This window comes from Amborella trichopoda, chromosome 2 (genome assembly GCF_054954075.1).
Source record: "Amborella trichopoda isolate Santa Cruz 75 chromosome 2, AtrichopodaSantaCruz75HAP2 v2.0, whole genome shotgun sequence".
Taxonomy (NCBI): Eukaryota; Viridiplantae; Streptophyta; class Magnoliopsida; order Amborellales; family Amborellaceae; genus Amborella; species Amborella trichopoda.
In genome coordinates, this window is record NC_142337.1 from 1,196,296 (window position 1) to 1,221,687 (window position 25,392).

Here is a 25,392-nt window from a genome sequence, read left to right on the forward strand (position 1 = left end):
GAATCTTACATAATACATTATCGAAACAACCCATTTACAAGATTTTTCAAATATACGCTTTTTTTAGATCTTTGATTAGGGTGAAAATAGATTTTCAGTCTCTCATAAAAGGGTTCGAGGTAAACTACATAGTCCGACAGGATTTGAGGTACACCTTGCTCTTTCAAGCATTAGAAATCCCTCTAATTGATCATATCAACCCCAAGAAAATAAAAAACGATTTCAAGTCTTAAAATAGTGTATCTTGATATAATTATCTAAACGACAATTTAAAGATTTTCGAATATATATATACATGCAAGCTTACACTGACTCAGACACATATACATATATAAAAAGAGACCCCCGAGCATGGATATATATATCAAGAGAGAGAGAAGCTCTAAGGGACTTCGGAATTTTGGGAGTTATTATTGCATGGAATATTAAAAAAATGTGTAATGATTAGACAAATTCATTGTAGTCATGGCCGCCATGCCGCAGCGACACAGCGAATTCTTCAAGAAGCCGCTCAATGGTCGTTCTCGATGTAACTTTGTTCTTGATTTCAAATGCTCTGACATAATCCATGAACCCTGAAATACATCAAAATAAGTCTTCTATATATCTTTTGACACACACACAGCAGTTGAAGAAATGTTGCACCCATAAGCTGACCAAACTAGGCAGGTGGAATGCACTTTGAAAGAGAATTGTAGAAACTGTTGCTCCCTTGCACTGATCAAACCAGACAGGTGCAATGAACTTAGAGAGAGAGAGAGGTAGAAATAAATAAACGAGAGAGAGAGAGAGAGAACAGTGGTAGAAATGTTTCTCACTAAAACTGATCCAAGAAGTGGTAGAAATGTTTCTCACTAAAAACTGATCCAAGCAGATAGGAGCAAGGCACCTAGAACCCACATAATATGTAAGAGTCATTTTCTCTATTGTGATAATGACTAACTTCTATATGAAAGGAAGATGTCACTATGTACCACTGATACACAGGACATCTACCATCTGTTTGAAAAATGGATGGTGCAGATTATGGCAGCCACACAAATGTCCAACACTGGGAAGTAAAGTTCATCTCTGCCGTACACGTGGGAAATGGACAGTGGATGCGGAGTGAACAATGGACTGTGGATGCGGAGTGAACAAAATACCATATGCCCATGGTTTATTACATCCATGTCCTATAGGAAATTGACCAAAATGACAGAACAATAGGACAGTATACTATGAATTATACAAGTGTCATCCTCATCCAATCAAATGGAAGGCTAGTGAAGGGTGATAGTAGGACCCACCACAACATGAAATCTCCCATGGTAGGTCCTCCTCTCTCCATCACATCAACCAGGGTTTAAAAACCCAGGCTTCTGCTTTGACTCACCTGGGACCCAAGCCTGAGTCAGTGACTAGCTAGGCCAAGTCGGACCTGTCTGGATTAAAAAATACATGAAGCATATGTATTTCTTAGGACCCGGGTCAAACTTACCCAGTTTCTAGGTTTAGTCATTCGGGACCGGCACCGTACCAAGTCAAAGCGAATCGGGTGCGAACCCGATTGAGTGGTTTCTCAATCAATGGCATCAACAATTCGTTGTTTGGATGATGACAACACTCATGTTCCTAGTCATTCAACAGTCAAATCTATTCTATATACTTATATAAACCATTAACGAATCATTAAAGATCAATTTATACATTTTACAAACAAATCTATTCTATAAACAATCTATCCTATTTACAAACGCAAGCCAACTGACCATAAAGGATCTCAAAATTGAGCGTATGATTTTTCAACTTTTCCATGTTCCTTGAAATTTGCCCCTAGTTAAATTCCAAGTTGTCAATCTCTTGTGAAAAAAAATCAACTAATAAATCTACTTCTTCTTTTCTATTAAGGTAAGAGAGAAGGATGTCCATATCAATCCTACTTAGTCAACTAGGATCAACTCTCTCTCTTTCTTGAGCTCATAGTGAAGATAACGATTTCGCTAACTCAGTATTATTTTCTTCTTCTTTCCCGATATGTGACAAGACTTCATTCTCTTTTTCTCCCCTAAAAACATATCCATCGATGTCTTGTTTACGCCCAATAGACCTCAGGAGTTTTTTAGCTCGTAAGTGTTTTTCACAATCTCCAACTCTAACTTTTATTTCAGAAAATCAGCAATTGTAGTTACAATGGTTGTCTTACTAACTCAGAGTGGCCCATGCATAAAATAACTTCTCATCCGTGTCATCCTATATTGGGTGCAAAAACATTCTTTTGATATAAACCTACTAAGATGATGAACTAATCGATTGTTTTCATCCAATTTCATGGCAATCTTTCTCATACTACATCGATGGAAAAATCGATTAGCAAACCACACTGAACACTCAACCTCAAGAACCTCATTAGCGTAAAATAAAAGGCAAATATGTATCTCTAACAAGGGCTCATGGTTCTTGTGAAAGACATCTATTATAGACTGATCAGGGTAGGAACAAAATGCCCACAAGTCATGATGTGGATCGGTAATGGGCAAAACAATACATTTCAATATTGGAATTTAATCATTCACTCAAAAATAAAAGGCAAATATGTCTCTAACAAGGGCTCATGGTTCTTGTGGAAGACATCTGTTACAGACTGATCAGGGTGGGAACAAATGCCCGCAGGTCACAATGTGGATCTGTATTAACTATTTTGACTGCTCTTGAATGGGTAAAACATACACTTTAAGATAAGAATTAATCCATTGAAATGCTTTATTGTAAATTTCATTTTAATACTCGTCTATTGCAATGCATACATTTGGAAAAATGGATACATGTGGAAAAAAAAAAAAAAAAGAGAAAAGATACTGATGATTACCTGGTTGACGGATCGTCTTAAAGGTGATAGGAGTATTCCTTTCATAAGGTTTATCAACCATATGGCCATGTGAGTAAGAGCAATCCACTTTAAAAGCCTCTTTGAGTCCCTAGATATCACTTTCTGAAAGAAGATTATCTAGGTTTTTCTCCTGTTTGGGTACCTCACCAACAGGTGGATAGGGAAGTCAATTCCAGAAGAAGCCTATCCCCAGGATAGGTTCTTTCATGAACCCAAATGGGCCCTAAAGGCATGGTTGAGTCTAAGGAACGATGGAAAGAAAAACGAGAGGGGAGAGTGAGAGAATATCTTAGAGGAGAGAGAGAACACAAACAGAGATAGAACGAGATAACCAGATGGAAGAAAAAGGAGGGAGATAGATAGGACAGGAGGAGAGAGAGAAGAGGAGAGAGCAGACTAGAGGGAGAGAGAAAAGGGAACGCAAGGAGACAAGGAGGGAGGGAGAGAGAAATGGAACGCTTTGTCTTTCTTAAAAAGAAAGTTTGGGTTTACTTAATAGCTATAATATCTGTTATTGATGTGACAGGTGAGTGCTTGAAAGGACAAGTTGTGATTCGACAAAAGAGAGAGTATCTGTATGTCCTGTATGAGTTCAATTTTTTCTGATCTTTAGCCTTTAATTTGGACAGCCTTTATCTTGTCTTCTCATCTTTCTCTCTTCTACATTTCTTCTCTTTCTTCTATGCTCTCTCTCTTTCTCATTTGTGTTCTCTCTACTTTCTCATGCATTCTCTGTCCATCCATTTATTTCCTTGCTCTAGGTGCTCTTATTCTCCCTCCCCTCCATTCCCTTCTCTACGCTATTTCCTCTCACTCCCTCCCTCCTAGTTTCCGGGCATTCCATTTTCTCTCTCCCTCCCTCCCTCCTTCTAGCCTTCTTGTGTTCCCTTTTCTCTCTCTTGCTCTCTCTCTCTCCCTCGGTTCTCTCCCTTTATCCCCCTTCTTCCCTTTCTTCCATCTGGGTTATCTCGTTCTCTCTCTATCTGCATTCTCTCTCTCCTTTAAGTTCTCTCCCTCTACCTTCTCTTACTTTTATCTTTCCCTCGTTTTTTAGACTCATCCATGCCTTTAGGGCCTGTTTGGGTACCTGGAGAAGTCTGTCCTGAGATAGGTGTCTCTTGAAATTGGCTTCCCATCCACGCGCTGGTGAGGTATCCAAACAAGAGAAACACATAGAAAACCTGGATACCCTTATCTCAGAGAGTAGTATCTAGGTACCCAAATGAGTCTTTAGAGTGGATTGCTCTTACTCACTTGGCCACATGGTTGGTAAACCTTATGAAATGAGTACTCTCATCACCCTCAATCCTTGCATCCTTAAGACAAGCCATCAACCGGGTAACCATCCACATATTTTCTTTGTTTTTTCCACATGCATCCAATTTTTTACATGTATCCATTGCAATAGATGAACGTCAAAATGGAGTTTACAACAAATCATTTCAAAAGATTAATTCCTATCTTGAAATGTATTTTCTTTCCTATTAAAAAATAGTCAAAATAGTTAGCATAGATTCAGATCGTGACTTGTAAACATTTTGTTTCCACCCTAATCAATCTATAAGAGATGTCTTCAACAATGTCTCATTCTATTGAACCTTACATTCTCCTTCCAGATCAGGAAGTAAGACATTCTAAGCTTTCTTTCCACAAGAACCACATAACCCTTGTTAGAGACACATATTTGCCTTTTATTTTGAGTGGAGTGTTGAGACTTCACAGCCTATGATATTTTACACCAGCAGGGTTCTTGCAGGTAAGAGTTCATTGTGGTTTGCAAATCAATTTCTAATCCACGTAGTATGGGAAACATTGTCATTAAATCGGATGGAAAAAATCAATTAGTTCATGATCTTAGCATGCTTACATCAAAAGAAAATATTTGCACTAAATATGGGATGACATGGATGATAAGCTATCTCATACATGGGCCACCCCGAACTAGTAAGACAACCATTGTAGCTGCAATTGCTGATTTTCTGAAATACAATGTATATAATTTCAAGTTGGAGATTGTGAAAAATAATTACGAGTTAAAAAAACACTTGATGTCTATTGGTTGTAAATCTATTTTGATGCCCACAATTTTAGGGTCCTTCATGGTCAGTTGGCTCAAGTTTGTAAACATAATAGCCTGTATATAGAATAGATTTGCTTAGATCTAACATGATCTATACCATTCACAAATCTCTAAAGATCAATTTATACATTTTATAAAGGAGCACAGCAATCTAATTTTAAAGCAAAATTGTGCTTGCATATATAGTATCCAGATGTAAGGCTCAAACTTTTAATGTCTAAAAGTGATTAAGAACTTTTATAAATATAAAGAACATTTGAATCATCTCAGCACAGAAAAATCTATTCTAGATATCAATAATAGGCAGTGTTTACATACTCAAACTAGGTTCCTGACAAAAAAAAAAAAAACCAAGTCAACTCATCTATTCAAAAAAAGTCAACAACTTTCTCCAATTTTTTTTAAAAATCCAAGAAAAAGCAGAAAAATCTATATAAATTTCATAGGGTTAAGTGAAGCATTATATTCTAATAATGAGTAGTATATTATTACATTTCACTAACTTTTGTTATGTTTGAGTGAATATACTAATGTAACAAATCAAAATATCAAATATCAACTCAAATTTCACTATATAACTAATATTTAAATAAAAAGAAATAGCTATTTTAGTTGAGATGAACGGCATAACTAGAATAAAATATGAGAACATAACTGAGGATCTAGAGAGAGAACCTAGTCGCAGAAAATAACTGAGAGGTATCCTTAAGGACTTGACCTGGCAAACAACATCTGAATTACCACCACATTTATATTGGTAATTTGCAAAAACATTTGTAAAAATTTATCAAAATTTTACAAAAACTTGTCCAACCGAGTTTTCATTTTCAATCTCGCTTAGTGGCCATTCTAAGTTGACTCGAGCAAGTCAACGTGACTAAAATATGAAAGTTTTATTGGATAAGGATAACTTTTGAAAAGTTCAAATCACAGATTACCACTAGGGCTGCCAACGAGCTAGGCTTGAGCCTGGTTAAGGGTGGCCCGACCTTGGCCCAAATTTTACAATTGGGCCTGGGCCAAGCCTGTAGCTCTGTTAAGCTGCCTGTGCCCAGCATGAAACCAGCTCATTGGCAACCTGGCCAGGACCGGAAGCCCATGGGCCGGGCCAGCCCTATTGGCTATTGGCAGCCATACACTACTAGGGCGGCGAATAAGACAGGTTTGCGCAGATCACACTTGGCCTGAGCCCAGCTCGAGCACTTGTAGCTAGGTCAGGGCACTTTTCCTAAGCCAAGCCAGGTCTAAGCCTACCCTTTCGACCCAATAGGCCTCGTGCCCGGCCCCTTTGGCAGCCCTAACTACCACCATGGTCTGGAATAAGGGTAATTATATGAAATAACTAAATTACTTCCACACAAAAGTCAAATGTAAGACAAAAACAGCCACTTTATATAAGAGCAAGGATTTTGCAGCTCCTAAACCCCTTAATTTCACAGGGTAAATACTACTTTTCCCTTATCAGGGTTAAAAAATACCAGCATACAAAGAGCATGCTGAGGCCCGAATCAAAATTAATACGGTAAAGGACAATGTGCCTAACGCCTAAAAGGCCACCACGCCCCAGAAAGGGGTCAGGACACGTCGTCTAGGCCAAAGGCATCCTGACCATTGTTCTATTCAGATGCCTTGTGCCTAGACCTAAGTATCCACCTAGTAAAGCCCTTGCATTAGGTTGGAAAATGCCCACAGGCAAGGGAAAAAAATATTCATGTTTCTACTAAAAAAGGCATTTTTTTTTTTTTTTTTTGGAGGGGGGGGTGTTGCGATCTAGCAGTAACCAAAGCCCCCCTCCCCTCAAAAAAAAAGAAAAAAAAAAAAAGGGCTCAAAATTTTGATTTAGTCCTTTTTTTTTTGAGATTGAAAAGAAAATGAAATGTTCGAGAATCATCCCAGATCTCACTTTTGTTTTACAGAAGTTATTTTGACCACCAATGGAGGTTACAAAATGACATTTTTACTAATTTGAGCTTGATCAATCCAAAACATCAAGGATCAAAGATTGGGCGACAAAGGTTAGTCAAATATCTCCATATTTGATATTCCTTCCTTATATCGAAGTCTTCAATGGGTTCTAATAAGAGTTAGAATATGGTGCAAACCAGTACCAGAAAATAAAGATACTAGGCTGATTGTGCAACAACAACCTGGCTTCCTTGATCTTGATCAAGGGAATCAAGAGGAAGGGATCTTCAGCCCTAACTCTTGCCACTTGAGGTCCTCGCAGAACACAAGGGTGGCCTTCCAACCCAAGGTACTCGAGGTACACAAAGACGGGAATTCTCTCTCTCTCTCTCTCTCTCTCTCTCTCTCTCTCTCTTCACCAATGAGGAGGAAGAAGATTTTCATTATCAAGTTAACAACAAAAACTAGCTAACTGTTATAACAATGTTCCATATATATAAACCAGTTTGCTGAAACTAGAAAATAACTAAAATACCCCCAACAAAGCATGAAAAGGACTAGTTTACCCATGTGCCTATAACCCATAATTCCATGCAACTTTCATGTATCCACGTTCCCATACATGAAACCAAACTTCTAAGCATTGAAACCACACATTTTGACCCTTCAACTCATGGAAACTTTCACACAATAAATTACTTGTCTCTACACCAAATCCCTAGACCTTAACAAATCCCAAAATGACCAACTAACAAAGAGAAAATGACAAACTCATCCCAGGGCTGAAAACAAAGATACAATGACAGATTCATCCTAGTGACCAAAACAAATCCTAAAAATGATGATTAGGATTTGGTGACCAAAAGATCTGGAAAATGACAATTTCATCCCGGGAGCCAAAATAAACTGCTAGATGCGATTTGGAGCAGAATCCGTCATGGAAATATGGTTTTTGCAATTCAGGCTTTGGGGAATCAATTCCTCTCAGAACATCAACGGAATCCATTTGCATCACTTCAATTTCCCCTTCATCTTCATCCTCATCAGAGCCTTATCCCAACTATTTGGGGTCCGCTACACGAATCATGTTCAGCCATTCTACTTTATCAAGGGTCATACCATCAGGAAGACCATAAGTCCCCATATGGTTTCTCACAACATCCATCCATGTCATTTTTTAGTAGAAAATTTTGAGATTAGCCTAATAGCTTATACGAACATATGAGACCAACGGCCTAGACTGAATCTGGGCCGATTAGACGGTCATGACCTCATTTCATGTTTGAATTTTAATTTTTTTATACAAATCCAAATAGCTTGCAATTTTAGGCGTTCATTCTTCTCATCAAGGGGCACCTAATAAAAATATTTAAAAACTAAATCGCAATAAATAAATTGACCAAAATACCCCAAAACTTTCAAGTGTATTTTACTCCATTTCTTTCCTGTAAATTATTTTTTTGATATTTTTATTACATTATCCTATTTTTGAAGAACACACGCTTAAAATTTCAAGTTATTTGGATTTATAGAAAAAATAAAAATTAAAATACAAAATTAAGTCATGACCGTAAGATCGGCCCAGATTCAATCGGGGCCATGGGGCTCATATAAACTCATATGTCATATGAGCTAGTGGGCTAATCTCAGCATTTTTACCTTGAATAGGATTTTTTTTTAAAATCAATTTCGAACTTGATGTTTTCGATCTTTTGATATCAAAAGCCATTGGACAAGGGTCTTTTTGGAGGCTAAAAAAGTCGCAAAAGAGAGGTTTTAGCAACCCAAAGTAAGCGATTGAAGCCTACTTCAATTGCGTTTTGAAAGGTCAGTAGATTTAAATGTTTATGTTTAGGGTTTCATTGTTTTAGTATTGTACTATGATATTCTTTTTAGATAATTTTCTTGTATTTGTACTTGAATTTTGGCATTATGTATTAGATAATTTTCTTGTGTTTATATTTGAATTTTGGCATCACATTTATGGAAACTACTCGAATTTTGTTATTTTTTTTTGAAGGATTTGTTAGCTACTTTTGTGATTATAACATGTGTTTAGGTATGTTTGGCTATGTTTCTACTTCATAGTGCAAAATAAAAAAATTTATGATATATTGTTGGATATATTTGGCTTTGGTTCTATCTTTTAATGCAAGATCAAAAATTTATAATATACTTTTGAGGTATGTTTGGATGTATTTCCATTCTATGATGCAAATTTATTTATAATAAATGTTTGCCTATATTGTTTTTGTTATGTTTGGCTATGTTTATAATTTATAATGCAAAATCACATACTTGTTATATATTTTTGCATTTTTTTGCTTATGTTTATAGATTATAATGCAAAAAAAAAATTGAGAAAAGTTGACTAATTTGTAATGCAAAATTGAAAATATTACTATATGTTTCTATATTTTTTGCTATGTTTTCAATTTGTAATATGAAATTTGACAATATTACATGCATTGAGTAATATGTTTAGCTGTGTTTTCAACTTGTAAACTGAAATTTCATATTTCATAATAAATAATGTTTGCTTAAGTTTGACTAAATTGAGCTTTTCTGTACTTTCAGGTTATCTTGAGTGCCGATTCTTGAGTTGTCAATTGGCACATACTCATTTTCACAGAATCACAATGTCTTCTTCTTGTTCAACTGGGAAATAAATTGAGTCGAGGTGGAAGCATGGGACATGCCCAAATCCATTGGACAAACAAAAGATTCAATGCAATTATTGTAAGAGAATCTATTCATCCGGAAGTAATAGATTCAGGAAGCATTTGTTCGGGATAAAAAGGCATGTTGCACCTTGCATGCAAGTTTCAGTAGAAGTAAGGAATGAGATGTTGGGGCTTCTAAAAGGGTTCAAGAAGAAGAAAGAAGAGTTCAAAGAAAAAGGGATAATATTAGGAGATCATAAGATATTTGGAACCAAAGAGAAGAGGAGTATGAAAGTAGGGCAAGGCCAATAATAGATGTGGAGATCGGGCATAGTAAGCGATGTAGTGTAGGGCCTATGAATTCTTATTTTGCCCCCTCTGATGCTGCTGTTGCAGCTCAAGGAAAGGGCCAAACTACAACTGATAGCCATCTAAAAGAGGATCGAAAAGAAACAGTAGATCAGTATGTGGCCAGGTGAATTTACCAAGCAAGCATCTCTTGAAGAGCTTACAAGCCATAGTGAAGCAGTGGATATACAATTCCTACCCTATATGAGCTCAAGGGGCCTCTATTTAAAAATGACCAATGAGTATCTCAAGACTCATAGGGATGCATGGGGTCGGCTTGGAGTAACCATAAACTGATGGATGGTCTGACCAGAGGCATAGAAGTGTAATGAATTAGATGTAAATTGTCCACTGGGCACAATGTTTTTGTGCTCAATTGATACATCTCATAAAGAACATGATGCTTCATTCATTTTGGAGTTGGTTGAGAAATGTATAGAGGTGGGGGAGCAGTAGTCCAGGTGGTTACTGACATGGCTGCCTATAGTATGGTAGCTGGTAGGGAGCTTGAGAAAAAGAAGCCGCACATTTTTTGGACCCTATGCGCGGTATGTCACGGCTTTGATGAGAAAATTTTGTAAGAATGGGTTAGTGAGACCAGGGATAACTAGATTCGTCACCTCTTATTTGTGCTTGAAATCGCTTCAGAGCGAAAAAGATAATTCAATAAAAATGTTTGTTTCTAATGAGTAAAACTAATTGAAGTGGTCTACATGCAAAGGGGAGGAAGGTTGTTGATATTGTCATATCAAGCACCTTTTGTAAGCAAGTTGATTGGTCAATTAAAGCCTTCGAGCCACTTGTTAAAGTTTTGCATAGTAGATAGAGAGAAGGAGACTGCTATGGGGCCATATTTACAAGGCCATGGAATTTACCAAGGAGATTAAGCAAAATTTTGATCACAATGATAAATTCAAAAGGCCTATTTTGGATATTCTAGAAAGTGAGTGGGACTCAAGCTTGGGAAGCCCCTCCACTTGGCAAACTACTATTTGAACCCTGCTTATTTTTATGACAATCCACATACTGAAACTCAGGGTTCTTTTATGGATGCCATCGATACATGTGTGGTCAGACTCATCCCCATTGTACAAGAGCAAGAAAAGGTGTCAATAGACCTAGAGAATTATAGAATGGCATTGGGGCCACTTGGCACTGAACTTGAACTAAGGCAAAGGATAACTCTGAAGGCGGGTAAGCTAAATTTATCTTCTTTGTTGAAAGTTTAACAAAATTTTATTCTATTCTTTATTACTTCATTTCTTTGAAATCTAAGATTGTGATGTAGGTACATGGAGGACCAATGATCAAGTGCTAAGCACTTGCAAAGGATGGCTATACGAATTCTCAATTTGACATGTAGCTCATCGAGATGTGAGTGCAATTTTAGTACTTACCTAATTCTAAAGTTTATGATAATGTAATTTTATTTTTAGATTCTAAGTTATTTATGGAATATGCATTATGATTTATGAAACAGATACACACCAAAAGAAAAACAGACATGAGCACAAAAGACCAAATGATCTTGTGTACATTCAATACAATCAGAAATTGAGGGACGCCACATGGATCGAGATTCCATTGATCCTATTGAAATTAAAGAGTTGGATGAGTCATGCAAGTGGTTGATAGAGTCCGAAGATGAGGATCTCGTACATGCTGCAGAGGACTTGACCTGTAGTCAAGTGAGGCAAGCTGTGGGACCTCAGTCAGACCCCATGAGGATCATACACTCTCAATTTCAAAGGAGGGGTTCCCAAGCTCAAAGGAAGGAGTCCCAATCTCATAGGAAGGGGTCCAAGAGCAAGGGGAAGGACAACCTAACAGAGTGAGGGAGGAGGAAGAGGAGTCAGAGCTACAAGATTCAAAAGAGACCGATGAAGAAGACCAATATGCATCAGAGGGATATGATTCTGATGATGATGGCAGGGAATCATCATCATCGTCTAATAGAATGTTGATGGGAGAGACAAGAGATGACATTGTTGAACGTGATAATGAAACCCAATTGGGCTCATGATCATTTAATTCTTTTTTAAGTCATATACTCTTGTTTGAATGTTGGAACTTTGGATTTTGGAACTCTACAATGTGTTGGATTTTTTTTTTGGGTAGTGGTTTGAAGTTGACACTTGAGGCTTTTAAACTTTCAAGTTTGAAGTAATGTTTGAAATGCTTATGGATGTACATTTATGTCAAAATTTGGGGCAATTTCACAGTTTAAAGTTATGTGACTTTGTATTTTCGCTTAAATGGCTAATGAATGCCAAAAATTTGGCTATTTTATAGTTTTAGTTTTTAAACATGCAGTGTTCTAAAAAATGGTCTGCCGAGCACCTAGGCGCTCGCCTAGGTGCCCAAGAGACCTCCAGCCGCACGCCTGGGCCTAGGCGCCTCATTCTGGGCGCTTGTACCTTGGCAGGTGCCCAGCGCCTAATTTTGGGCGAGTGCCCAAGGCTGTGGGATTTTTTTTAATTTTTAAAGGTGCCCAAAGGGGAAAGGGGGCAATTTTGACCGCCAAAAAAGTTTAAATAGATTATGGGGGTTATTTTCAATCCCCCCAAAGTTAAAAGAACACCTCCATAAGCCTTAAATCTCTTAGCTATACCTATTTCTGAGAATCAAAAGTACTTTTTGTGGTTTGAAGAAGCATCCTAAACTTTTTTTTCTCATTGGAATTATTTTTAGGGTGTTATTGGAGGTAGGAGAGCTGGAGTCCATGTTATTACGGAACATGGAGAGTTGGAGACTATTACTAATAACATAGACCATTAGACTTATCGCTCTTTTAAAAAAATTTGTGATTTAAATTTTGAACATATTTATTCTTAACATGCGATATGTTTATATTAAAAAAAGTATGTTACAATACATACAAATGCAATAAATTACAAAATTGACACAAATATATGCATATATGTGCATTTGGACAGCACATATATGCGTATATCTAAAGAATTTGTGCCACAAGGTGCCTGAGGTTTTGGCACTGGACACCAGACCGGCCCCACCTAGCGTTTTTTGAAACCTTGAACATGTAAATTTCAGTTTTTAAGAAATTAGATTCCATGGTTGACAACTCCACACCCCACTTTTGTCAACCCACCCCCCCCCAAGTACCCTAAACAAGTGTCAATTTGTGCACTAGGTGGCCACCCAGGCAGTTGGGAACCCCAACCGACCCAACTGCCTGGGCGGCTGTTTCTGTCTTCTTGAACATTGACACTCTATTTATTTTTTGGTGTATTGTAGTTTCATGGTGGGCCAACCATGAACAGTGCAGCTCACTTGCAGAGGATGTGTCACTGGATTTTTAACTTGACTATACATCGTCTGGATGCGAGTGCAATTTCAGCACCTTCGAGATGGGAATTTACCATTTGTCCTCATCTCCTACCACCCTAACTTGCACTATTTTTTTTATGTAATAAACATCTAATATAGGGCAGAATGAAATAATCGACTCCATCCTCGTGAAAGATATGGATGAATCGAGTGAATGGTTGTGCGAGGAGGATGTTGGCAATGAACCAGTATTCGCCAATGAACCAGTATTCGCCAGATCAAACACTAAGGAAGGGGAAGGTGAAGGGAAGGGGAAGAAGGTGAAGGTCCAGGGAAAGAGGCCAATGGGAGGAGGAGGCAGACCCAAAGGAGACATGGGAAGAAGATGAATATGAGGAAGACGACTCTGATGATGATGCCAAGACTATGATGACGATGATCATCAAACTCAGGTGCATTTGATGATGGTCATGGAGGTGGCATGATATTGTTGGTGGTCGTGAAACTCAACCTCATATTTGGGCTTATTATATTTAAGGACTACTTTTGCGATTTGTTAGTTTATGTTGCTTGAGTTGCGAATTTTTTTGTGAGATGTGATTTGTAATGGAAAATTAGCATTTGCTGGTAATTGAGATGTTGCAATGTGGGCTTATTTGGCTCTGTTGCATAGTGGATGAGTCTTGGGATATTTTCACTCTTTCGATGTTTTAGTCATTCAATACACAATTCAAAGTCGTGTATGTATAAGTTTGATCTGCACAATAAAATTATTGATTTGCACAATAAAATTACACGCAAAAAACTACAAAACAATGTTCTTTAAAAAAAAATGTTTAATGCACAAAAAATCGGGGGGTTTCAATAATCCTCAAGGACTTGGAGCCCCCCCCATTATATAAGCTGCCCAGGTTACTGGATGCCTACCTAGGTGGCTGGGCCCCCATTATACAGGACACCCAAGTATCCGGGCACTTGCCGAGGCAGCTGCCCAGCCGCCTAGGCTGCCATGAGCTCTGGCCACCTAGGCAGCAGAATCCGCCAACATTGGTGCATATAAAGAAAAGGAATGGGCTTGAGCAAAAGAGGTTCAATGATTTAGTCTCTATCAGGTATAATCAAAGGTCAAATGAGAGTTCCAATGGCATGAGAAGAGGTTGCATACAAATATTTGAGTTAGTCCAAGACTTTGAAACTACAGAGGTCTTCATTAATGAAAGTTGGAAACGATGGGATATGGTTGAGGAGGCTTCAAGGCTAGAGCCGCTTCCAACCCTAGGAGGACCACAAGATAAAAAATCATTACTCTTAGATCATAGAGGAGGAGGGAGACATAGGACGAGGAGGCTGAATCATAATAAATTGAGAACCATTATGTTGAATGGGGTGATGATTCTGAAGATGATGGCCTTGACTAGGAAGGAGGTGCTCGCGATGAGGCCAATTATTCTGAAGACAATGAAGATCGAAGGCTCAATTCCCTTTAACTTTGGATTTTGGAATGTGTCCGAAGATTAGAGTCTATGAAGTAGCAATATACACTTGTACCATTTCAGTTTTTGGAATTTTGCTTTCAGCATCTCAGTTATATCTGTATATTGGTATATTTATATCTTTTACTTTTAGTCTTTTACTTAGTTGTTCTTTGTGGTTGATGGTTAATGAACTTACTTTTAATACTATGGATTAATCGCAATTGTGAAAAGTGAAATTTGATTCAAATTATTCAATGACGAATTCAATATGTTTCAGTATTTGACCACATATATTTGCATAGATACTTGGTTTGTGTGTGTGTAAATGCAAAAATATACTTGAGTAATAAATATATCTGCATATGTGCATGTTTGGAGCACACATATATGCATGTAAGTCTGTTTAGTGTACCACAACCTTGGGCACCTGCCTAGCACCTAGGTTCCCAGAACCCCCCAAGCCGCCTAGGTGCCACGCAACATTTTTTGGAACATTGGTAGCGGCCAATACATTGGGGTTCAAATTTTCAAAAAAAAAAAAAGGAATACTTAACTTTTAACTTTTAAACTATAAATGATTGAAAACAATATCATAAATAACAGACTTTATAAGGAATATTACGTGGTGCTTTCTTTATTCATTAACATATTCAAGAAACAATGGGCATATAACATATACAATGGCTTTTCAGAAGAAAAAAAAACAGAAATAACAGGGTACATGCTTTTTCAAATTCTGTAAAAATTGGCCATCATGCCAATATGTAATGACCACCAAAAATACATCAAAATCACCAATGTTTGATCAAATCAGGAAATTTTGACATTATAAGGTACATCACCGCATCTTTGGCATACACCAGAAAAGTAAAGCCTAATCCAATAAAAAAGGCCACCATATTCGATATTGTAGCCTTATTTTGAAAGATGCACCTTGTTATAAAACGCCCTATAAGATGAATGGCATTTTCAATCCTCTTTAAGAAATATCTACGTCAAAATTCTAAAGACTTTGGGTAGCTTGGAAGTTTAGTTAAAAGGAAACTCCAATTTTACCATGTAAGAACTTGGAGATGCATCGACATTTAGCTTCCACAAACAAAATAAACATCTTATATCTCCATCTAAAGGCACCCAATTAGTTGGGAAAAGGCTATGATGATGATGATGATAACGATGATGATGATGATCTCCATCTAAAGGAAAATTTAACTGACACATAATTATAAGTCCCACAAGACAGAAGGACCATGAAACCTAAAATAATCTTTAGAAATGACTATCCCACCTAGTTTCAAAATATCCACAACATCCCTTTCTTTTGATTACTGTCATAACCCTGACCAATAATACTTTGACATGGGATGTACATCATATGGCCAGATCCATCTTTTAAGATCCACTTTTTCTTGAAAAAGATAAAGGGAAAAAAAGATCATTCAATGAATCTACAGGAACACAAGCGCCCAGACACTCACACACGCACAAGCACAAGCGAGCGTACATCCATATCATGCATATATACATACATACCCACCATATACAGATATAAATGCATGCATACACATTATACATATCCACAAACACAGAACATGCAGATACTGGCATGTAATATTATGTGCATAATATCTGTATCTGCTGATACACAAACGCGGGATACATACCACTCTGTCTATGCAGGTCCAAAAGTAATGGAGCATTCAGATTTAGGTCCATATTGATAAGTACGCATACATAACAAGCAAGGGTACCCACCTGGTCGATCAAGAATTTTCAGTGGCAGTCGGGATGCATTCAGTTCAAGGAACTCCAGCAAACTCATCATAAGCTCTTTGGTGACAGATGATAGCAGGAGCTCCCTCTGAACCAAACTAATCAATCAGTCCTATGAAAACGTATAAACAACAAAAGATATAGGCCTTTTGCACTAGTCTACAAAGAAGAGTTTGAAACTTTTAATTCCGAACCTTGAATTTCTTTTGGTCATCATAGTATCCTGTGACAATGACAAGAAGCCGAAGGTCTTCTGATTCTGAAATCAACATGATAAAATCATAGTTAATGAGCATATGCTAAAAAACACAAATCAGATTACATTGCCCTAGTTTAATTTATATGATATGTTAATTACTGCATAGTCCATCTTCGGATAAAATTTCAGTATCAAACTATCAATATTTGTGGGACATTTATATAATAATCTTACATCCATTTTTTACAGGATTGCTGTTTTTGTTGTGTATATGGGTGTGGGTGTGGGTGTGGGTGTGTGTGGAAGTGGGAGTGGGAGTGTGGGTGGGTGTGTGCATATGTATGTGTGTGCACACGTGTGTGTGGGTGGGTGGGGAAATATAGCCTTTTTAGAATTTGATTCTTGAAAGACATTAGTAAATATGTCTGGGGAATCCAATTTCATAAATAGATTATACGCTGGGCAAAGGGAGCCATGTGCTCCTACATAAATGGCCACGTTTGGTGAAAAAATTCTCTCATGTGGTTAGGAGTGGGAATAGTTTCACACCAATTAACTGCCAATTGGTGTAAAAAGATGCATTGGGACCAATTGGTGTGAAAATATTCCCACACCTAACCACATAAGAAATTCTTTCACGTGAAAATATTTCCTGGAAAATATTTTCATACGAAACAAATGTGGAAACCGTTTTGGGTAAGAAAACCCTTTTTCATTAGTCACACAGGACGAGAGAGAGAAGAGGGAGGGAGGGAGGACTTATAGTATAAATGGACCTAAGTAATAGACTAGGAGATAAGAACTTACTTCGGAATCGAATTACCTCTTCCAGTGCAGATTCCTCCAGAGAAAGAAGATACCCAAGCGAAACACCAATAGAACTCATTCCAATATGTGAAATGTCCAACTCAGACCCAGATTCAGATTTACCTGCTTCAATATTAAAATTATTTCAGGAAGAACCAATTTCTTCTTCCAAAAACAACAATTAAGACCACTTTACACTTGAAAAGGCCTTGAATTTCATGGAACAAAACATTCAGTTATCACCATGTTTGACTAAATAATACACCAGAGAGGCCATCTGTAAATCAGATCCTCAGAATATCCATAAAAATTTACTTCTTCAAAAAAAAGAATCAAAATGGATGTAGAAGCAAAAGAACGAAGAGCTCCAAGGCGCTACCTGTTCTTCCTGCCCACCTTTTATAATCCTTGCACAAGATATCCCTCACTTTGATCTCAGGAGTGTCAAAAAGTTTATACGTCACTGCATGCATTCTGATTTATTAGGCTATTTAGCTCCAACAAAAAGAAGAAAGAGAAAAAATAAGCATAAATCCATCATGTACGTAAGCTATGCATGTATATCATTACCTATGATTGAACAGAATGAAATGAAGAAACACGAAGGAGGCAACCTAAAGAAGAAACCATCTCAAATGTCGTTTATTTGCACTTCTTCTTGTCTAAACACGAAAGTTAAATCATAATGATTCATGGACAACTTGAATATTCTTTATATTTAATTTAATTTTTTATTAGTTAAACATTTTAGTTTTTCATTTATAACTTAATAATAAAATATATGTGAAGACCCCAATTAATTGGGAAAAGGCTACGATGATGACGTGAAGACCCCAAATCTTATTTTAAAATTTTAATGTCAAAGAATCTCATATCTGTGTCCATGTTTGTGTAACACAAATATAGTAGCTTGCCAATTATATCCATTTCAAAAGACACAAATTAGTGTCTAGGTAGAATATATAAGAGTCAGTATGAACAGCATGAGTCCGCACGTGCACAAACACATTTCAAAAGTATGTCTACCTGCACCTATATAAATGTGAACTTGCAAATAAAGAAATCACAAAAACGAAATTTTGAAATAAAAACTTACATATCATGTAAAGTCCATTGCAGCCAAAACGACCAGCGCCATTGATCAACAATGTTGCCATATATTTGTCGTTGGATGAGCATTGGGCATTAGTCAGGTTTTCTGTGTCTAAGAGGATGCCAGCAAGCTACATGCATGTAAAAACTATTAATCATCTTATAGTATGTAAAATATTGGGAAATGATCAAATGATAGCATAAACACCTGCACATATCATACAGACCAAAAAATTCTATCAAAGGACCAATCCGGACCTGAAATATGAGAAAATTCAACCCAATCTGGCATCCAAAATACAGGGCCAAAGGAAGGAAAATATTAAAATTGGTCAGGATTAAATAGTCCTTCAAAGTAAATTAACATATCAATGTATTACGATGATATTTCAATTTTCTGGACCATATGCATGATCTGTGCACGTGTTCATATTCTAAATACTGCCCTGATCAATTCCCAAAAGCTATGAATGGGTACAATAATCAGTACCAGGAATCGACTGAATCCACGACCGGCCAAAATTTCAGGTGCTGTCAGGGCAAACTTCTCAGCAACAACAGAGCAGCAAGAAACACCCTGTTAACAAATTCCAGACGAAGAAATGAAAAGTACAATCTGATGAAACTAATGAAGTATATTCTCGTTGTGATAGTTTTATGATTAAATCCAGCATAAAAATTACACTTTTCTTTTTGTCATATGGGCAAATAGACTAGTATCATCCATTTAGGACTACAACTGATCACCATCCCATTGACTGGTTGGATGCCATTGGACGGGATTGGTTGTATAAATCAATCAATGAATTGCATATCCCTACTTTCCCTGCATCACCACCCAACAAACTGAATGAACAGTGATACCCACAGGGTACCATGATCATAACATGATGCACATATACTTGCATATGTTTAACATGCTGGTTTCCTACTGTGTTGGAACCAATATTGATAACGGATAATACTAGGATTCTAGTATGTGTAACATAACTATTAAGAAAATAAAATAAAATATGAATCAAATGCAATATTATGCATTTATGACATTTTATACCCATCTATGAATTGGATGTATGTGTTTCTACTTTATAAATGCTCTAATAATTGTGTTATATAGGATACTTACATCAGCACCCCAATCTAAATTTGGATATGTGCCAAGTTGCATCCCCATTCTTCATATCAGTGTCCATATCCATATGGATATCTTAGGACCATAGGGATCATATTATATTTTCCCATTTCAAATAGCTTCTCTAAAATAAACAATTTCAACATAACAAACAAAATTCTGAAATTTTAAAGACAAATCATTGGCCATAACTATTTGAAATTAAATAGTTCTTCCTCCCACTTAAAAGAAGAATAGTTCCGGATAATACACCTCTACCACTGTGACAGTCTCCACCCAAGGATATAGAGAATCATCCTGTCACGCATGAACAGAAACAAGTTAGATGGTTTCATGCAGGCTGGATGAAATAAGTCACCTATCACAAAAGATAAAAACAGACCTGTTTGCGGTTGAATATTTCCACCACCGACTCCTTCAAATTCTAAAAGAGATAATATACTATCACATTGAAGGGCAATCAAATTGCAAGATTCACTGGACAAAAATTGTTGCAATAAGTACCGATATTCAGCATTACCTCTAGGGAGGTGGGAAGTTCATGACCATTCACGAGGACCAGTTTGAGACTCCCATATAAATCATAGTATGAAAGATCAATCTGCTCTGGTTTTCAAAGACAAGATCACTTACACGACAATAAGGCTAATCACTTCTCAGCATTTTCATTTTGATTAGTAATTTTGATTAGTAAATGGGCAATTGATACAAGACTATAGGAAACTATTGTCCATCGAGGGAATGACTGTCCAAAGAAATCATAAATTGTGATGGAGAGATAATAGGACCCGCCAGAACAGAACATGACCTCAATGGAGTCCTACTCCCCAACATTTCAATCGGGAGTGATTGATCAATAGTCCATTGGTTCCCATTATACTTTCCCAAATAAAAAGAATTTCAAGACAATGTCTATGATGAGATATGGATATTGACATTGCCAGAGACAAATGATAACTCATCATGGAAAGAGATGATGGACAAGCACATAACTCAAAATAATAATACTACAGAGCAGCATGCTGTGTTAATATTATGGAGAATGTTACACACCTCATCAATGAAAATCAACGATGACTTGTCAATACGGCATGAATCAAGTAACCACACAAGCTCATTGCACAAGGCAAGATCTTCCCTTTTCATATTAATGACAGGCATCGTGCAGAGCTGGTTATCATCTTTTGTTGTGCTCAAGTAAAATGCATACATGATGGTTGATATAATGGGTCCAACACCTGTCGGACAAACAAATGAATAGGTTCTAAGACAAGGAATTTTATCAAATGGACTTCATACATACACACACAAAAGTACATGCACTATCATCAAGTGGACTTCACACATACACACACAAAAGTACATGCACTATCATCAAGTGGACTTCACACATACACACACAAAAGTACATGCACATGCGGACGCATGCACACACACAAATAATATATGTGTTTGTAGAAGGCAAAAGTTTTTGTTACTTTAGATAAGTAGGTATCGTTGCTTCACCTTAATCTCCCCCCTCCCCATCCCCTCCCCCCCCCCCCCCCCCCCCTCTCTTCCTGCCATTGTGAACCAAAGAGAAAAAAGCGAACTAACAGAATTAAATCAAAGATAACATTCATCTTTTGTACATGGAGGTCACAATCATTCTTGTCCCTTAAATTTCAAAATGGGTGATTGTAAGAGTGTCATTGAATAGACACAAAGTTCCAAAAAAAAAAACATCTCGCACTTTGTGACTCACCCCTCAGGCATCCAATTGACATCTAAAGTGTAGGAATGATTGTGACCTCTATGTACAAAAGATAAACAGACTCTTTGTAAACAATCCCATATTATATTTATGCATATTTACTAAATAAGAAATTTACAAATATAAGTGCTAATAACATCTATGATAAGAAAACATTTCCTATGCATCAAAAATGATGGATGCTTAGTTTCTCATGTTTCAATACAGGAATATCAAGAAACTGAGCGTGTTGGTTTTGAAAACAGAGTATTTTGCCATTTCAATTGATCTTATTTATGTCAAAATGTGTCTGTCTTTAGGTTGTGAAAAACAGCATCATTTACTTGCCCAAAAAAAGAAAACGCCATCATTTTTAGAAACAGTGATGCATTTGCAATTATTTACAAAAATGCAATAATATTTTTGGGTTTAATTTACTTCATAATCCATTGGACTATAAAATACATCCTAATGATAGAAATCTTAAAACCCAATTGTGCTATATATTAATAATGAAGAGAATGACAGAAGATACCAGAAAGCAGTGGTTCAATGACAACATGCAAGTACTTTCCCGGAACACCCGCTTCAAGTCTGGCCCTTCCATCTTTCAAATATTTGTTTAGTTCATTGACACCATCACATAATGCCAGAACTTCGACTTGCACCTTGACCCCACTGTAATATGACGCTGCTGATTGAGGGAGTGCACTTTTTGTTGGTTTTGGCTTCTTCTTGTTCACATGTTGGAACTCCTTGTTCGCGTCAATGACTTTGGCAAACCCATCCATTGAATTATCTACTTTGTCCATCTTCTCTAGACCATTTTCTCCTACCTCCCCTGCCCATGTATTCGACTTTGACAAACTCTGTGAACTGATATCCTTTTGATTTGAATTAATTTCCCAAGGACCCAAATTTGGGGGAAGCAAAAATTGTGAGGGTAGTGAAGTTTTATATTGCCCCTCACGTAATGAGTGGATATATGTTTCTAGCACAGGATTTGAAGCTGATATGCTTTCGGGCTTATGCCCAGATGCTTTTTTTGGTTTCATTTCTCCTGTTCCATCTGGATCCCCTGAAAGGTTTTGGTCCATTAGCTTTGAATCCCTTCGTAACAAATCAAAGAATGCACTTTCCCGTCTGCGAAGATATGGCCCCTGAAAATTGAGATCAAAATGTCACCAAACATTAATGCAGACGGAAAAGGCTAAAATTTAGAAAAGTTATGTATCATGACTGTCAATCAATCCTAATGTTTCAACTTATTTCCATGTTGGTATTAAATACTTATTTCTGGAACTCTTCTGGGGGTTCTAGAATACTGTAAACAACATACACAGTTCTTTTCTCTTATTGTCCATTCCTTCCTTTCAATTACCCCACAGTAAGAAGCCAGAATGATTATCAATGATCCCTAGCAACCTCCATTCAGGAGAGCAGCAAACTATGTTGATCTATGGACTTCTTGTGAGCTCAGTTATTTACATCTTGGTAGACTTGTATGCATAAGAAAAGGTTCCGAATACCTTCATATAGGGAGGAGGATTACATCAAGTTGAGGTTGAAGAAACTTATAGGCATCATCCACTCTGTTGGTTCAAACAAAGCAATTACAATGCACCCTATTCCTTCAGCAATTCCCAGTGACAGTGTCAGCTTGCTTGTCTGTGCAGATGATATAGTTCTGTTTTTAAGGCAACCTTACTTTCGTACTACATCTCTCCTTAAGCATCAATTGCATCCATCATTAGTTTCATGTGAAGATATCTCACATCTTCATTATCTGATCGACGTTCAGGTGAATCACTTGGTAGTTATATCATGTTGTTGCAAACACACACCACACACACACCTCTTGAATTAAATTTAACGAGAAATTCTTTAATGGGAAATAGTGTTTGAGCTAGTGCGAGGTCCCATACTCCCATCTACCTTACCATTTCTCATCCAGTTATTAGCCATGTACTCACATTGATAGTCAATTTAAGTATATTCACCCTCCCTAATACCAAAGATTATCTTCATTCAACGCAAGATTGCTCATTTCTACGACCTCAAATACAATCTTCAGATCAGGGACAGTGTCGACGCTCCCTTAAGTATAATGATTAAGGACATCCTAATGATTAAGGACATCTATAATTGAGGTCAATAGAGGTTTTTTAACAAATTACAAGTACGTGGGGCAGAGAAACAAGTGTTTTTAAGAAGGTGGGGCAGAGAAATGGTTGTTTTCAGGCAAGGTTAGACAATGGGACTTATGAATAAATGGGGTGGACCATACCATGCCTTTTATTAATTCAAGTATGCAGTGCAAAAAAAGAGGATTATTTATAAATAAGCGGTCCATCCAAACTGGTCCATATATGCTTACCCTGTGCTGCTTAGGTGGAATGTGTCAACATGCATATGCCTGCTATGGGCTATTGTGAGTTTCTAAGAAGACTACGAAACAAAACATTGTTTCTAAATTATATTTCTAAGTTTAGCGGTGATCTCAAACGCAAGGTGATGTCTTCTGCAACTAGTGATGCAATTTCTCTTCATACCCATCTTCAAGATATGGGCATAAATTTGACTTGTGTCGCATTCATTATGACCTTTGTTCTATATGGATGGTCCAATGTTAAGTGAGTGGATCAGAAACATTGAGGTTCACTGAAATCTGGTTAATAACCACTTGACCTTTTTCCAATTATCTTCGCACGAACTCATAACAACTGATTGGTTTGCTAAGGCCATGACCACCAAGCACCATCAACTTCTCGCCAATAAACGTTCACCAATTGAAACTGAGTAGAGTTTGAGAGGAATTAGGTATATGGCTAATATTATCGCAAATATGGGGAAGATCATGTGCATGATTTTATATTGTTGGAGTGTGCTATCATTGTATTGTATCTCTTGGATTGTGTATGTCAACTCTTTCAACTGTATGTAAGCCTGTCAAACATGGACATGAATGTCAATGTTTTTTGAGTGCATCGACACACAAATGTCGTGAGCTCGTGTCTGATACTTTAGAATCCTGGACACTTCCTAGCATGTTCGCTTGAAATCTCAGAATAAAGTATTTTTGGTCTAAGGACATTCAGGTCGGAAATGCCAATTTCAAGTTGGGCATTTTTTATACTCGTTTCAGTGTTAGACTCTAACACAGCTACACATGTCTAATTGTCGATGCAAAATAGATTTAAGCCCAAAGTGGACTCCATAATTCAATTGATGAGTATTGTTTCATCCATTGATAATCTCAAGGTTAACAAAATATAGCTGCAAATTTTACAGATTACACTACCATTAGAGTTCCACACAAAATTAAAATAATAAAAACAAAAATTGAGGGAAGGAGATACTGAGCTGATCAAATTTACCATCTAAATATACAAGCCTAAATGGAAACATAACCCTCGTGAACAGAAGTTTAGTATAATGTGGAAACCAGTAATATATGTGATCCAAAACAATCAGACAACTATTGTGAGTTTACATCCAATGAAAATTTGAGAGAAATTTAGAGGAACAGTGATAGAGATAGAAACGTTATTGCAGAACATCTAGAGAGAGAAAGCAGGAAAGTTTGGCAATGGACGATTCAAACCTGGTGCTTTTCTGGCATGGTGCTCTTTGAAGCCGGACAAAGAAATGAAGAGGGGGTAGAGAGGTGAAAACAGGAGGAGGTATTTTAGGGTTTGCATCTCCCGTTTCGAATTTCACTAAAATGAGTTCAACAATAACCGCTACAGGATGCCCCTTTGGTATCCCCGCCATGGACGCGCTCTCTCTCTCTAAAACGAATTTAAGAGAAGCCGCTACAGGACGCCCCATTGATGTCTCCGCCATGGACGCTCTCTCGTTCTTCCCACCGTCTCCTTCCTCTCTCTCTCTCTACGGCCCTCTTCCCTCACTATCTCTCTATCCCTTTTCCTTTCTCTCTCTTCCCTCTTAGTTCTTCCCGCCTTCCACTACTTGAGTTTTCAAGGGAATCATTCAAGGGGCGCAATAGCGTACTCTTCGAGAGTGCGC

General features: G+C 37.2%; 1 protein-coding gene and 1 long non-coding RNA gene across 30 annotated transcripts; one reads left to right on the plus strand and one right to left on the minus strand.

Moving 5' to 3' along the window:
• Positions 1–220: 220 nt before the first annotated feature.
• LOC18427270 (uncharacterized) lies at positions 221–25,392 on the minus strand. 29 transcript variants are annotated; one of them, XR_016048779.1, is made up of 13 exons: positions 24,968–25,392; positions 21,899–22,523; positions 20,685–20,869; positions 20,152–20,232; positions 20,014–20,055; positions 19,884–19,928; positions 18,990–19,076; positions 18,504–18,630; positions 17,804–17,870; positions 17,424–17,530; positions 16,596–16,660; positions 16,384–16,489; positions 221–575 (listed from the first exon to the last, which is right to left on the minus strand). XR_016048779.1 is itself a non-coding variant. In XM_020663007.2 (13 exons), the coding sequence occupies exons 1-13, from the start codon at positions 24,983–24,985 to the stop codon at positions 445–447; spliced, it is 1,719 nt and encodes a 572-aa protein (XP_020518666.1). In that variant the 5' UTR covers positions 24,986–25,392; the 3' UTR covers positions 221–444. The 29 variants fall into 29 exon arrangements, 7 of the variants coding, with proteins under 7 accessions (XP_020518666.1, XP_020518665.1, XP_088713377.1 ...); XR_016048778.1 differs by having other exon boundaries at positions 17,408–17,530; XR_016048777.1 differs by having other exon boundaries at positions 17,424–17,533.
• On the plus strand, positions 11,139–11,973 carry LOC110006666 (uncharacterized). The gene is made up of 2 exons (XR_002279801.2): positions 11,139–11,239; positions 11,346–11,973. It is a non-coding gene; the product is annotated as an uncharacterized LOC110006666 (long non-coding RNA).